This window comes from Mytilus galloprovincialis, chromosome 2 (genome assembly GCF_965363235.1).
Source record: "Mytilus galloprovincialis chromosome 2, xbMytGall1.hap1.1, whole genome shotgun sequence".
Classification (NCBI taxonomy): domain Eukaryota; kingdom Metazoa; phylum Mollusca; class Bivalvia; order Mytilida; family Mytilidae; genus Mytilus; species Mytilus galloprovincialis.
The window spans coordinates 20,195,917-20,209,009 of NC_134839.1; the positions used below are offsets into that span (position 1 = coordinate 20,195,917).

The following is a 13,093-nucleotide window of genomic DNA, read 5'->3' on the forward strand; positions in this document are numbered from 1 at the left end:
CAGAATTATAAACAAATAAACATGTGACAATTGTACTTCTATTGATATCAAATTAATTAAAATGTAACCTGAATTGACCCAACAATATCGTTTTAAAAGCCGTAGTTTTGAATGAAAACACACAGTACTCAACAAAAAGTTTTAGGTTACGAACAATTAATGAATGACATGTGAAATTAATTATTAGATTAAAAAAACATTGACATGTCCGTATTTTGTGCAAATGAATATTTTAGGACATGATTTATATCCCTTTTAAAAAAATAAGACGATACCAAAGAATATAATTTGACCACTAGTGCAACACTTACAAGTCAGAAGAACAAATTTAAGACGGAAAATAAACACATTAGGCCACAAAAAAATACTCAGTAAACTAAAAAGTGATCACTCTAAACATTTATCTTAGAATAAGTAAAACTATGTCATTCAACTCCCAGTTTTCAACTTTTCTACATGTGCAGAAAATAAACAGGTGTCTTCTATTCCGTTCGCAATTTATGGGAAAACTAAATCTAAATTTAAAACCAAATTGAAATTGAAAGTACACATACATGTAAGATAAAAATATAACACGTCATTTCTTATTTATCAAATTCCAATTTCGAAGAGATAGCAAAATTTGTTTTCTTTTATTATGCAGAGGCTATATTCGTACTGCACTACGCTAGGTAAACTTGTGTAGCAATACAGTATGAATAATCTCCGTGCATTACACTGAGTACATTCTTATAACATTTTATTGGGTAAATTTTTAAAGCATCAAACAATATACATTCTCATAAGGTCGCATTCTTATATCATTAATTTTACACCAGTTAATTTAAGGCATTACACTATATACATTGCTATTTAAAGCATTTCCCTATACAAATTTTATTGCATAACACTGGGTATGTTACGGTCGTTATTGCACTAGGTACGTCGATCTCAAAAGGATCATATATTAAGGTGTAGGTTTTCATTTTGAATAAACATAATCACTCTAATATAGAAAAGATGAAATTAAAGTCGACGGTAAATTTTTTTCATTTGCGGTAAATTTATTTAAAGACTTGCATTTTCTTTTGCGACTGAAATATTCTTTGAAATTAGTTAGTTTATTTCCTTATCAATTTATAACGCTAGATCATTTGTAAAAATAGGAAGATGGGTAATACACACGCACGACATTGCTACGACATTGTACGGTGTAATAGAGTTACGATGTAGAAGTTGTGGCGACGTTACTGTAGACAATGACGTCGCTGTATAATTCTAATATTCCGGCCAAAAAACCAAACTTCAACAAGGAATAGTGTAAAAACTAGCACGGTTGATAAGGACTTTCTTTGCACCGATGGATTCGTCTTTCATTTTTGAATCGTATATCAATTTTAAAAAAAAATCTGTTGACCAACAAAATAGAAAATCCTGATAATGTAAAAATATCTGCTAATTTTGATGATTTTCCCTATACATGTATATCCTTTGTATTTTTGGAGTGTCATGCTGTTAATTTCAAAATCTCGTATCTCAAAAACGAAAACGGTTACCCCCTTTTTTTATTTTATTTTCTGGTGTAATTTTACAAGCAGAATTCATATGTGAAATTAAAAAAAATCCATTGTGTAGTTTAATTACGTACACTTTGCCTTAAAGTAGTTTAATCAACTTGAGACTTAGGACACATGGTCGGTATGTTATGAACTTTTTGAGATATACTACAAATTAAGGTTTTAACACATACTTCATGATATATAGATTACTGTTGATTCATTTTGATTTGTGGGTACAAAAAATTGTAGATTAATGAAAACTTGCATCTAATAGATATTTGATAGCATAGTTTGGCTAAAGTTGGCATAAATTCCTAAAGAAAATTTTGTAATTCTTTGAAAATTGAAATTCATGATTCCTAGGTACATGCCATGATAATTAGTATTCAAGGAATAATAACGGATCCACAGTATGGGAAATGGCAGAATTGAGTCCTTTAGATACATATTCATGTTTTCACTTTTTTATATCCTGACTCTTCAAGTTTGGGTTGTATTGCAATCACATTGTCTCTAAGTTTATCTATCAGTTATTTTTGTCACTTTTTTCTCCAAAACTTTCTTACAGAATAATTTCATATTGATCAACAGATTGACAGAGTTGTAATGTGTGTTGTTTCATTTTTAGATCTGTAAAATATTGATTCCTGTTTGCCAATCAAAGACCTGTAATCAATACCAATTTCTACAATATATTTGTAATATTTTTACAGATAGAGGCTCAAGGTTATGAGAATGTGATTATATTTGAAGATGATGTTAGATTTGAACCATACTTTAAAACAAAGTTGAAAAGAATGATGGCTGATGCAGAGAGAACTGTTCCTAATTGGGATTTAATGTAAGTTTTTAAACTGAATATTATTGATTTAGGATTGTCTGCTATAGCTTTATTGATACTGAATATATGAGAAAGAGGACATCTCAATAACTTACTGTAACTCTCATTTTAAAAGTATTTGCTTTTGATTTCATTGTGTATGACCATTTTTTTTTATTGTTAATAAAGATTACTTCTGTTTCATACACATTCCATTTAAACACACCTGAATTAAAACAAATTGAAAATGTACAAATACAGTAGCTTTTCTGCACTGGAGTGCTATATTCTTAAAACTGCATCAATAACAAATTAAAGTTAATAACTTGCATTGGCTTCTAGTAATCTACTGTAAAATGATTTGTTAAAGTAGAATGGTATGTCTAGTGTAAATTGATATGTCTATTGTAAAATTATATGTGCAGTGTAAAATTATATTCTAGTATGAATTGAAATGTTTAGTGAAAAATGATATGTTTAAAATTTTAATAGATATGTGTGGTGTAAAATGATATGTCTAGTGTAAAATTATATGTGCAGTGTAAAATTATATTCTAGTATGAATTGAAATGTTTAGTGAAAAATGATATGTTTAAAATTTTAATAGATATGTGTGGTGTAAAATGATATGTCTAGTGTAAAATGATAGGTTTACAATTATAATAGATATATGTGGTGTAAATTGATATATGTCTAGTGTAAAATGATATGTGTAGTGTGAAATGATATGTCTAGTATAAATTGATATGTCTAGTTTAAAATGATGTTTGATATTTTAATAGATATGTAGGACGTAAGAGACTTTACCATAAACAGGAGCAGTATGTAGAAGGGACAACTTCACTGGTATGGCCTAGTTACTCATACTGGACGCTAAGCTATATCATTTCTGATAGAGGAGTTAAAAAACTACTTAAACAAAATCCTTTGACGAAGATGGTACCAGTTGATGAGTTTTTACCGATCATGTTCGATAAGCACCCAACGTATGTATTAGTAGAAGATTTATATAGATGTTAAATCGGTGATATATCAATATTACGAAAGTTCACCACAAAAACAAATGGTAATGAATGGGCCATTTATTATTGTTTTAGTAAGTGTTTGTTTTAATAAAATATAGTACGTGAATTTCAAAACAGTTATTTAAGGGGATTAATTTTATAAGACACCCAATGTGACATTTTAGATTAAAAAAAAAAATGAAAAAAAAGTATTTGTAGGTTAAGAGTGTATACATTTAAACAAATATAAAAAAATTGAAATTAATTTTTTAAAGAAATAAAAGTAATAAATATCAGTATGGTGTTTTAAGCATATATTTGTATTTTTAATAGTATTCTACAAATGTAAACACCATATAATCATTGAAGTAGATTTTTTTTTTTACAGAACTGAATGGAAAGACAATTTTTCACCAAGAGATTTGGTTGGTTTGTCAGCTGACCCACTTTTAGGTTACCCTACACATTATACAGGAGAACCAAACTATTTTTCCGACACTGAAGAGTCTGTTGTTATACAAGCTGATAATGCAGAAAATAACAAAATGGGTGATGTTCAGTTTAAAGTACCAGCAAATGAGGCTACTGAGCAAAGTTCGAAAGATGAATTGTGATTTATTTACTTTTGTAGTTCATGTTTACTTTACCTCTGCAATATTTAGATACATTGTGCCACATGTTGACCATTTTCTATTTAGACTTACGCAAAGTTGTACTTCAATTGTCATAGTGCCATAAGTAGTAAAAGTCCCATATTTTTCTAGCAGCATTAGCAAGTGCCATTTGCATGACATGACAATGAAATATTACAAACATAATAAAACTCTTTGGTTAAGTGCAATACAGTGTAGATATACTATATATATATTTTATATATACAATTGAATATTACAAACACCTTTATAAAATTTTATTTTGAAGTCCAAAACAATTTTTGCTATCCAATATTTACTAATTTTAAACATTTACAAATATGTATATAGGGTATAACTTTTATGTCTCCATTGGAACAAGTTGTGATATTTTACACAATAGACCAAGGAGAAAGGTTAGGTTTGACTTTTGAAGAATTAGCTTTAACCATTTGAACATAGATCTGACCTTTAGATATCATGAAAAAATGGAATTACTAATTTTAAACATATACAAATATGTATATAGGCTATAGCTTTTGCTTGGCCTCCATTGGAACAAGTTTTTTTTTCTAAAGTAGACCAAGGAATTAGATTAAATATGACTTTTGAAAATTTAATTTTAACCATTTAAGGGGGTTCGCGGGTCTAAATCATTTATATAGGATTTCTCTATATTTTTCTATAAATGAACTTTATCTTATAGTTAATAGAAAAATAAAATAAAAAAGTGGGGTCACCGTTCATTTGCGCTCACAATCTGCCTTCGAAAGAAGCATACATTTTTGTAAAGGTGGTTTTTATACGACCGCAAAATTTGAAAAATTTTTCGTCGTATATTGCTATCACGTTGGCGTCGTCGTCGTCGTCGTCGTCGTCCGAATACTTTTAGTTTTCGCACTCTAACTTTAGTAAAAGTGAATGGAAATCTATGAAATTTTAACACAAGGTTTATGACCACAAAAGGAAGGTTGGTATTGATTTTGGGAGTTTTGGTCCCAACATTTTAGGAATTAGGGGCCAAAAAGGGCCCAAATAAGCATTTTCTTGGTTTTCGCACTATAACTTTAGTTTAAGTTAATAGAAATCTATGAAATTTTGACACAAGGTTTATGACCACAAAAGAACGGTTGGGATTGATTTTGGGAGTTTTGGTTTCAACAGTTTAGGAATTAGGGGCTAAAAAAGGGCCCAAATAAGCATTATTCTTGGTTTTCCCACAATAACTTTAGTTTAAGTAAATAGAAATCAATGAAATTTAAACACAATGTTAATGACTACAAAAGGAAGGTTGGTATTGATTTTGGGAGTTTAGGTCCCAACAGTTTAGGAATTAGGGGCCAAAAAGGGACCCAAATAAGCATTTTTCTTGGTTTTCGCACCATAACGTTAGTATAAGTAAATAGAAATCTATGAACTTTAAACACAAGGTTTATGACCATAAAAGGAAGGTTGGGATTGATTTTGGGAGTTTTGGTCCCAACAGAATAAGGGGCCCAAAGGGTCCAAAATTAAACTTTGTTTGATTTCATCAAAATTGAATAATTGGGGTTCTTTGATATGCCGAATCTAACTGTCGTGACTGTGTATGTAGATTCTTAATTTTTGGTCCCGTTTTCAAATTGGTCTACATTAAGGTCCAAAGGGTCCAAAATTAAACTTAGTTTGATTTTGACAAAAAATGAATTAGTTAGGTTCTTTGATATGCTGAATCTAAAAATGTACTTAGATTCTTGATTATTGGCCCAGTTTTCAAGTTGGTCCAAATCGGGGTCCAAAATTAAACTTTGTTTGATTTCATCAAAAATTGAATAAATGGGGTTCTTTGATATACCAAATCTAACTGTGTATGTAGATTCTTCATTTTTGGTCCTGTTTTCAAATTGGTCTACACTAAAGTCCAAAGGGTCCAAAATTAAACTTAGTCTGATTTTAACAAAAATTGAAATCTTGGGGTTCTTTGATATGCTGAATCCAAAAATGTACTTAGATTTTTTATTATGGGCCCAGTTTTCAAGTTGGTCCAAATCAGGATCTAAAATTATTATATTAAGTATTGTGCAATAGCAAGTCTTTTCAATTGCACAGTATTGCGCAATGGCAAGAAATATCTAATTGCACAATATTGTGAAATAGCAAATTTTTTTTTAATTAGAGTTATCTTTCTTTGTCCAGAATAGTAAGCAAGAAATATCTAATTGCAAAATATTGTGCAATAGCAAGATTTTTTTTAATTGGAGTTATCTTTCTTTGTCCAGAATCAACTTAAATCTTTGTTATATACAATATACAATGTATATTCACTTTTTACTACCAACTGATAAATTAAAATAATCTTTACCATTCAGTGATAACAAGCAGTTTTTTTACATCTTATTTCCTTATCTTATCTAAAATGTTTTTAGAAAATGTATGAATGTATGTTGGACATTTGCCAGACATGACTGTGATGTCATTTTCTATTTTTATTTGCCAATAACTTTATGTAAATAACTTCATTGGAAATTTGCCAATATAAAATGTTGCTGATGAAGTTTTTTTTATTGTTTTATACAATAAACAATGTATATTCACTTTTACTACCAACCAATCTTTACCATTCAGTGATAACAAGCACTTTATTTTACATTTTAATATTTTATCATGTATTTAAAAGAGTAGTTATTGTTGCAAACTCCATTAGAAATTTGAATTGATATCAGTCTTGGAAAAAGGGAAACGGGGATGTGAAAAAAAGGGGGGGGGGTTAAATTTTTCTCATTTCAGATTTCATAAATAAAAAGAAAATTTATTCAAACATTTTTTTGAGAGGATTAATATTCAACAGCATAGTGAATTGCTAAAAGGCAAAAAAAAACTTTTAAGTTCATTAGACCACATTCATTCTGTGTCAGAAACCTATGCTGTGTCAACTATTTAATTTTAGATTTAAAAAGTTTGAAGAAGAAATCTTTAATTGTAAAATTTGTAAAATCTTGACATTTGTTTTGTGTAAAAAAAAACCATGTAATGTCAAAAATTTGATCACAATCCAAATTCAGAGCTGTATCACGCTAGAATGTTTTGTCCATACTTGCCCAAACTGTTCAGGGTTCGACCTCTGCGGTCGTATAAAGCTGCGCCCTGCGGAGCACCTGGTTTTTTTCTGTTGAAGTAATAGGAGAAATAAAGGTAATATCGAAATAAAAAAAAGAAATTTATTACAGAAATCGCTTAAATTTTACAATAATTTAGTTTAAGTACAGCTTATATGGAAATTATATTAAAAAAGATAGGTCACCGATGAGTTGAAAAAGATATTTCAATTTTAGAGCCAAAAAATGGCATTTTTCCATCAAAGGGAGATAATTTGGAACTTTTTCAATGATGTATACATTTTGAAAGTCATCTGGGGCCAACACGAATTGATTGTTTTGAATGATTTTTGTACCATATGATAAAGTAACAACTACAAAAGGAAATAAATAAAATTTGTAATGAAAAACAAATGTTTGATTTTTTTCTGAAAATTTTATACCCTCGAGCCTCCTTAAATATATATAGATCTGACCTTTTATTATCATGAAAAAATGGATGATAATGTACCAATTTACTTTTAATGTTTACAAATGTTTACACATTTTTACCAAAACATATAGTTCACTGTTCCAAGTGCCCCATTATTGTCTGAAAGGTTGAGAGCTGTAAACTGTTTGAAGGACTATTTTATTTTTAAAGAAGTTTGGTATTTTAAAAGATTTGATATTTATAGTTCATGGATTCAAATTGTTATCTGAACAATTATATCTGTTTCTTTTTTATTCTAATACTTGCATATCACATCATCATTAGTACTTTTTAAGTAAGGTCCACCTTGAACTCTTAATTGTCTTAAAATTAAAACCATTAACATGTATAATTCAGTTGTGTGACCTTTAGGGGCAGATGCAGGGAGTGGGCATAAAGGTCATAGCCCCTCCCTCCTTGATTGGAAAAAACATATTTTTTTAGAATGCAATTGTCCAAAAAATTTCACTAGCTCTGCTTTGCAATTTATATTCAATTTTTCTGGAAAACACCCTTTCAAAAATCCTAGATCTGCCCCTTAACTTTACTCTCTAACATTTGAAAGAATGTTAATTTTAAATCAAGTTTTACTATGTTTATGATAGAACACAATGTATATATGTGTGGTTTGTAGTTTTATTTTACAATTTCACATATTTAAGGTGGTACCTAACACTACAGGGAGATAACTCTGTAAAATCAGCTAAACGTTTTAATTACGTTGTGTTGTTAAGGGAATATTAAGCTTCTCAATGATCAAAATTAGTGTTTGTCAAACTGCTATATAACCAGTGTAATATTTCTGATAAAACAGTTGGTTCAAATTTTCTAAAAATTTTATATTTTTGTCAATGGGTCAAAGTATATACTTTGTATAATTTTAAAGAAAATTAAACGAGCCAAATTAATTTTAGGCAAAGTGTTGGGTACCACCTTAAGTGATTTTTTTTTAATATGATCTGTTTTCCAGTTTTTATCACATATGCATACATTAAAATGTGTATTTTTTTTTAGTTAGCAGATAAACACTGCTGTATTTTACATTTAATGTTTGTAAATCTTACAAGTTATTAAGTAATTATTCAGGTGATCAGGAATGGCATAAAACATGTGATCAGAAATGGCATATATCATTTGATCAGGAGGGAAACCTACATTTGTGAGAATTTTATAATGACACACATCACATTTGCACGGAGAAATGGTATTACCTTTGTGTGAATTTACCTGTAGTTTACCTGAAATTTTATTTACCTGTGATAAGTTTTTCGATTATTGTTTTCCAACAAAAATTTGCGATCATGCCACAACTTGTTATTTCATATATTGATAATCATATACAAGACAATCTTTATTTCTTTATACGTTATATAAACATTATAAAGCCCTACAATTATGTAAAATGAAAAGCCAATTTTGAAAAAAATAACAGCAGCTATCATGAAAAAAGAAAATTCAAAGTATATATTTCATGAATAAAACAGTCAGAAAGCAGATTATATCTATATGGGAATCATCAAAAGATCAGTCCTTGTCTGGTACTTGTATCCTTGCGATTTCACTGCCGCATATTTTAATGTAAGTAGTCGCCTGAACTTGTAGAATAATCTCAACAAAAGTGTAGATGGCTGAATGAGTTGAATAAAACTGTTCAATGTAATGGCTATGGAAAGACTCTGGGCCATTATTGGTGCTTTTTATGCCCCACCTACGATAGTAGAGGGGCATTATGTTTTCTGGTCTGTGCGTCCGTTCGTCCGTCTGTTCGTTCGTCAGTCCGTCCGTCTGTCCCGCTTCAGGTTAAAGTTTTTGGTCAAGGTAGTTTTTGATGAAGCTGAAGTCCAATCAACTTGAAACTTACTACACTTGTTGCTTATGATATGATCTTTCTGATTTTGAGACCAAATTTGACTTTTGACCACAATTTTAAGGTCCACTGAACATAGAAAATGAAAGTGGAAGTTTCAGGTTAAAGTTTTTGGTCAAGGTAGTTTTTGATGAAGCTGAAGTCCAATCAACTTGAAACTTACTACACTTGTTGCTTATGATATGATCTTTTTGATTTTAAGACCAAATTTGACTTTTGAGCCCAATTTCAAGGTCCACTGAACATAGAAAATGAAAGTGGAAGTTTCAGGTTAAAGTTTTTGGTCAAGGTAGTTTTTGATGAAGCTGAAGTCCAATCAAATTGCAACTTAGTACACATGTTGCTTATGACATGATCTTTCTAATTTTAATGCCAAATTAGATTATTTTCCCAATTTCACGGTCCATTGAACATGGAAAATGATAGTGCGAGTGGGGCATCCGTGTACTTTGGACATATTCTTCTTGTTTCTTCATTGGGCACAGATTTGGCACAGCTGTCCACGTTGCTGGAGGAAATTTTGACTCGTTGTTTGTAGCAATTTTTATTTACAGGAGCATTTGACATTATATCGTCTGGAAAACTGTTCAGTTTATTTTAACAATATTAAGTTGGTTTTTTTTATAAAAAGGTAGGGATTTATTTTCATCTATTTTTGTATTAATCCTTGCAAATGTAGTAACTTTTTAACAGGTAAATTTCGCACAAACGTAATGTGTTTTGTCGCGCAAATGTGGATTTTTTTTGCACAAATGTAGAACCAATCTGTGCAAGTATAACGCGTTATGGCCTATGAAATATTTACCCCTTAACACTTAGGCAAATAACAATCAATCTATTTTATATAAGATAAACAAGGATTTACAACAAGCTTGTGTCCAGTAAAACTTATTATTTAAAAACTAAAGCCACTGTGACCTGGAGAAATTACCTGCATATCATGGTAGGTTAGCATGTCTTCATGCATACTTTGTGAGCTAAGCATATTACAAATCAAACTTATTTTACTGTCTACTGCAAGGCTGTCTCACCACATATCATTCAAATGTTATCTACATGATTTGATGTTGAATATCAGGCAAAAAGAGTGCTTTAGACATTTGTAAAGATATTTGAAATTTTAACTACTCTTTGGGTATTTAATACCACTATCTTTGTTTTGTGTTTTCGCTATATTTTATTGATATCACTCATATTTGAACTCATGTTTTCAATTTTGTGTGTAGCTATAAATTGAGAATGTTTTCTGATGGGATGTGTCACCCTTGAATAAAATGTGTATATAAGAAGTTGTGTCTGTTTTCAAATTCAGTTGTAAAAATGTTAGGGAGATGATGTACTTGTTTTTTTCATATATACATCCCTTCTTTTTTGTTTGTTTAATTTGTCTCTATATACAGGAATGCCATCTCAGATCTACTGTATTGGAGAAGTTTTATATGTCACTGTTTATTTTATTAAATTTTATGCAGGTTACAAAGAAAAATCCATATTAGTTGTTTGTAAATAAATTGTATACATGGAAACCCTTTGGTAAAAGCTTTAGTTTGTTATCTGATTTATTTTAAATGAATGCATACATGAGAGTTGTTAAGAAATCCAGAATAAGATAAACCGTCCATGACAAGAAGAGGTGTTTGATGTTATCATAAATTTTTCCTTTATGTTTTTAAGGCCATTAGATATTGTTTTGTTTCTTATGTCTTACCCTCTAAAGGATACTTCTCCAATATTTTTTATTTTTAAGATTTAATTGTTTTTTAATGTTATCTATTGATGAACATTGTGTATGAATAAATAAAAGTTAGCAAATAATAGATTGAATCCTGTATCATATAAACACTTCATCCCTTAACATTCATATAAGAAGAAAAACTGAACCAATATTCCACCCACTTGCCCACTAGCTCATAATAGTAATATTTGTCTTCTGAAATATTTATTCATCATTATAAGTTTGATGATGGTGTACGGTTAATATTAAAGCATGTGTGATAATTTTAAATTAAAACAATTTTGTACAGAATCAAATGTTAAACAGTAGATTTTAGTGATTCTTGAATTTCATGTTTTTACATTTTACACCGGTGAGATTGTAATATTTATATTGACATAACAGTTATAATCAAGGTGCTTCTGAGCACTGAAGGGTAAAAATTGTTCTCATTTTCTAATTTAAATCATTGAATTATATTTAGCCGGTCAAATTATAAAATTTAGTTGGAGTTCTCTTTCTTTGCTGATGATTGTATATTTGTTTGATGAATATATTTTTGTAACAGAATCATTACTTATAAATTTTTAATAAAAAAAAGTATGGCAATTCAAATACACATCAAAAGAAACTTAAATATGTCTGCCTTTTTAACTTTTTTGGATTCGAGCATCACTGATGTGTCATTTGCAGAAGAAACCTGCGTCTGGAGTAAATGCAAAATTTAATCCTGGTATCAATGATGAGTTTATTTTCAATTAACAAGTTGCAAGATAATTGGATGTTATAAAATTGTGAGTATTTTTGTTGTTAATGCATGCATTTGAATCTGAATATCCAACATATAGGATAATATACTAGGTATCATACATTTTGATGGATGGTAGCTCAAGTGCACTAATACTTGTTTCTGTTTTATTAAATGAGTAACCTGTAAAATCTTGTATACCAGTATTATTGAATATGTGATTGTCCTTATGTTTATATTTTATGACATTAAAAAGTAAAAAAAAAGTTTTATTCAATGAATGTGCGTTATAATGAATCCAATCTTTATTGTTATCACTAGCCAGTCAACACTGGTTGTGAGATCGAACCACGCTTGTGCAGTTGCACTCGACTCCAATCTTAATTGACTAGGATTGTCAGTTTTTCTATCGATGGTCAGTGGTTTTCTCTTGGCACCCCGGCTTCCTCCACCATTAAAAACTGGCCGCCACGAAATTGCCGATAAACGGAATTAAAAAGTGGCTTTAAAACACACAAAAATATGATTGTATCATTCGTGAATTTTATTCAGTAAACCATTTTTTTTAGTGAACACATGTGTACACTTTCTTTTTTTAATCTAAGCAAACAACATGGGGCTCCCACTTGTCTTTCAATCCAGTAGCAGTACACAATTTTCATGATACCATGCTATCAGTTGAAAATATTTAAGTTTAGCATTCTATCTAAATCAACTAAATAAAAATGCGCTACCACCATTTCCCAAGGATAACAAGATCTAATTTATATCCAAAGGACAAATTGATTAGTATTGTCCCAAAAACATGTGATATACTATTTCAAATAATATTAAAGTATAAAATTTTGAGATATTAGACGTATTTACTCAATAAAAGTGCAATTTAACTTCAGGAAATCGATAAGCATGTCTTGTAAGTTGTATGCAAATTACTTGTTGAATGCAATATGGCGGACGTTATTATTCAAAAGGTAAGCAACTTTGAAAATTTGCATACCAAGATAGCTTGTTTGTTCTTGTAATCCTCGGGAAATCCTGGTACCCCAAAAAATGGTACCCGATAGTTTGAAGGTACTGAAACCCATTTTAGTCTATACTTTACACATGTGCTGTCTAGGCTATGTTTCTAACTGCATATCACTATAACATTTAATTTGCCCGATCTGAATTTCAGTCCTGTCAGCAAAGAATTGTAGTACACGGAGTGATGTATCCAGTGAGGAA

The 13,093-nt window shown here is 29.9% G+C and overlaps 1 protein-coding gene across 2 annotated transcripts in view; it reads left to right on the forward strand.

Moving 5' to 3' along the window:
* LOC143063083 (procollagen galactosyltransferase 1-like) overlaps window positions 1-4,790 on the forward strand; it is a 31,107-nt gene extending 26,317 nt beyond the window's left edge. For both annotated transcript variants that reach the window (XM_076235032.1, XM_076235033.1), the window contains 3 exons: window positions 2,252-2,379; window positions 3,141-3,344; window positions 3,751-4,790. In XM_076235032.1, the coding sequence (XP_076091147.1) occupies window positions 2,252-2,379; window positions 3,141-3,344; window positions 3,751-3,976 (558 nt within the window). In that variant the 3' untranslated portion in view covers window positions 3,977-4,790. The remainder of the gene's footprint in view (window positions 1-2,251; window positions 2,380-3,140; window positions 3,345-3,750) is intronic.
* The last annotated feature ends 8,303 nt before the right edge of the window (window positions 4,791-13,093 follow it).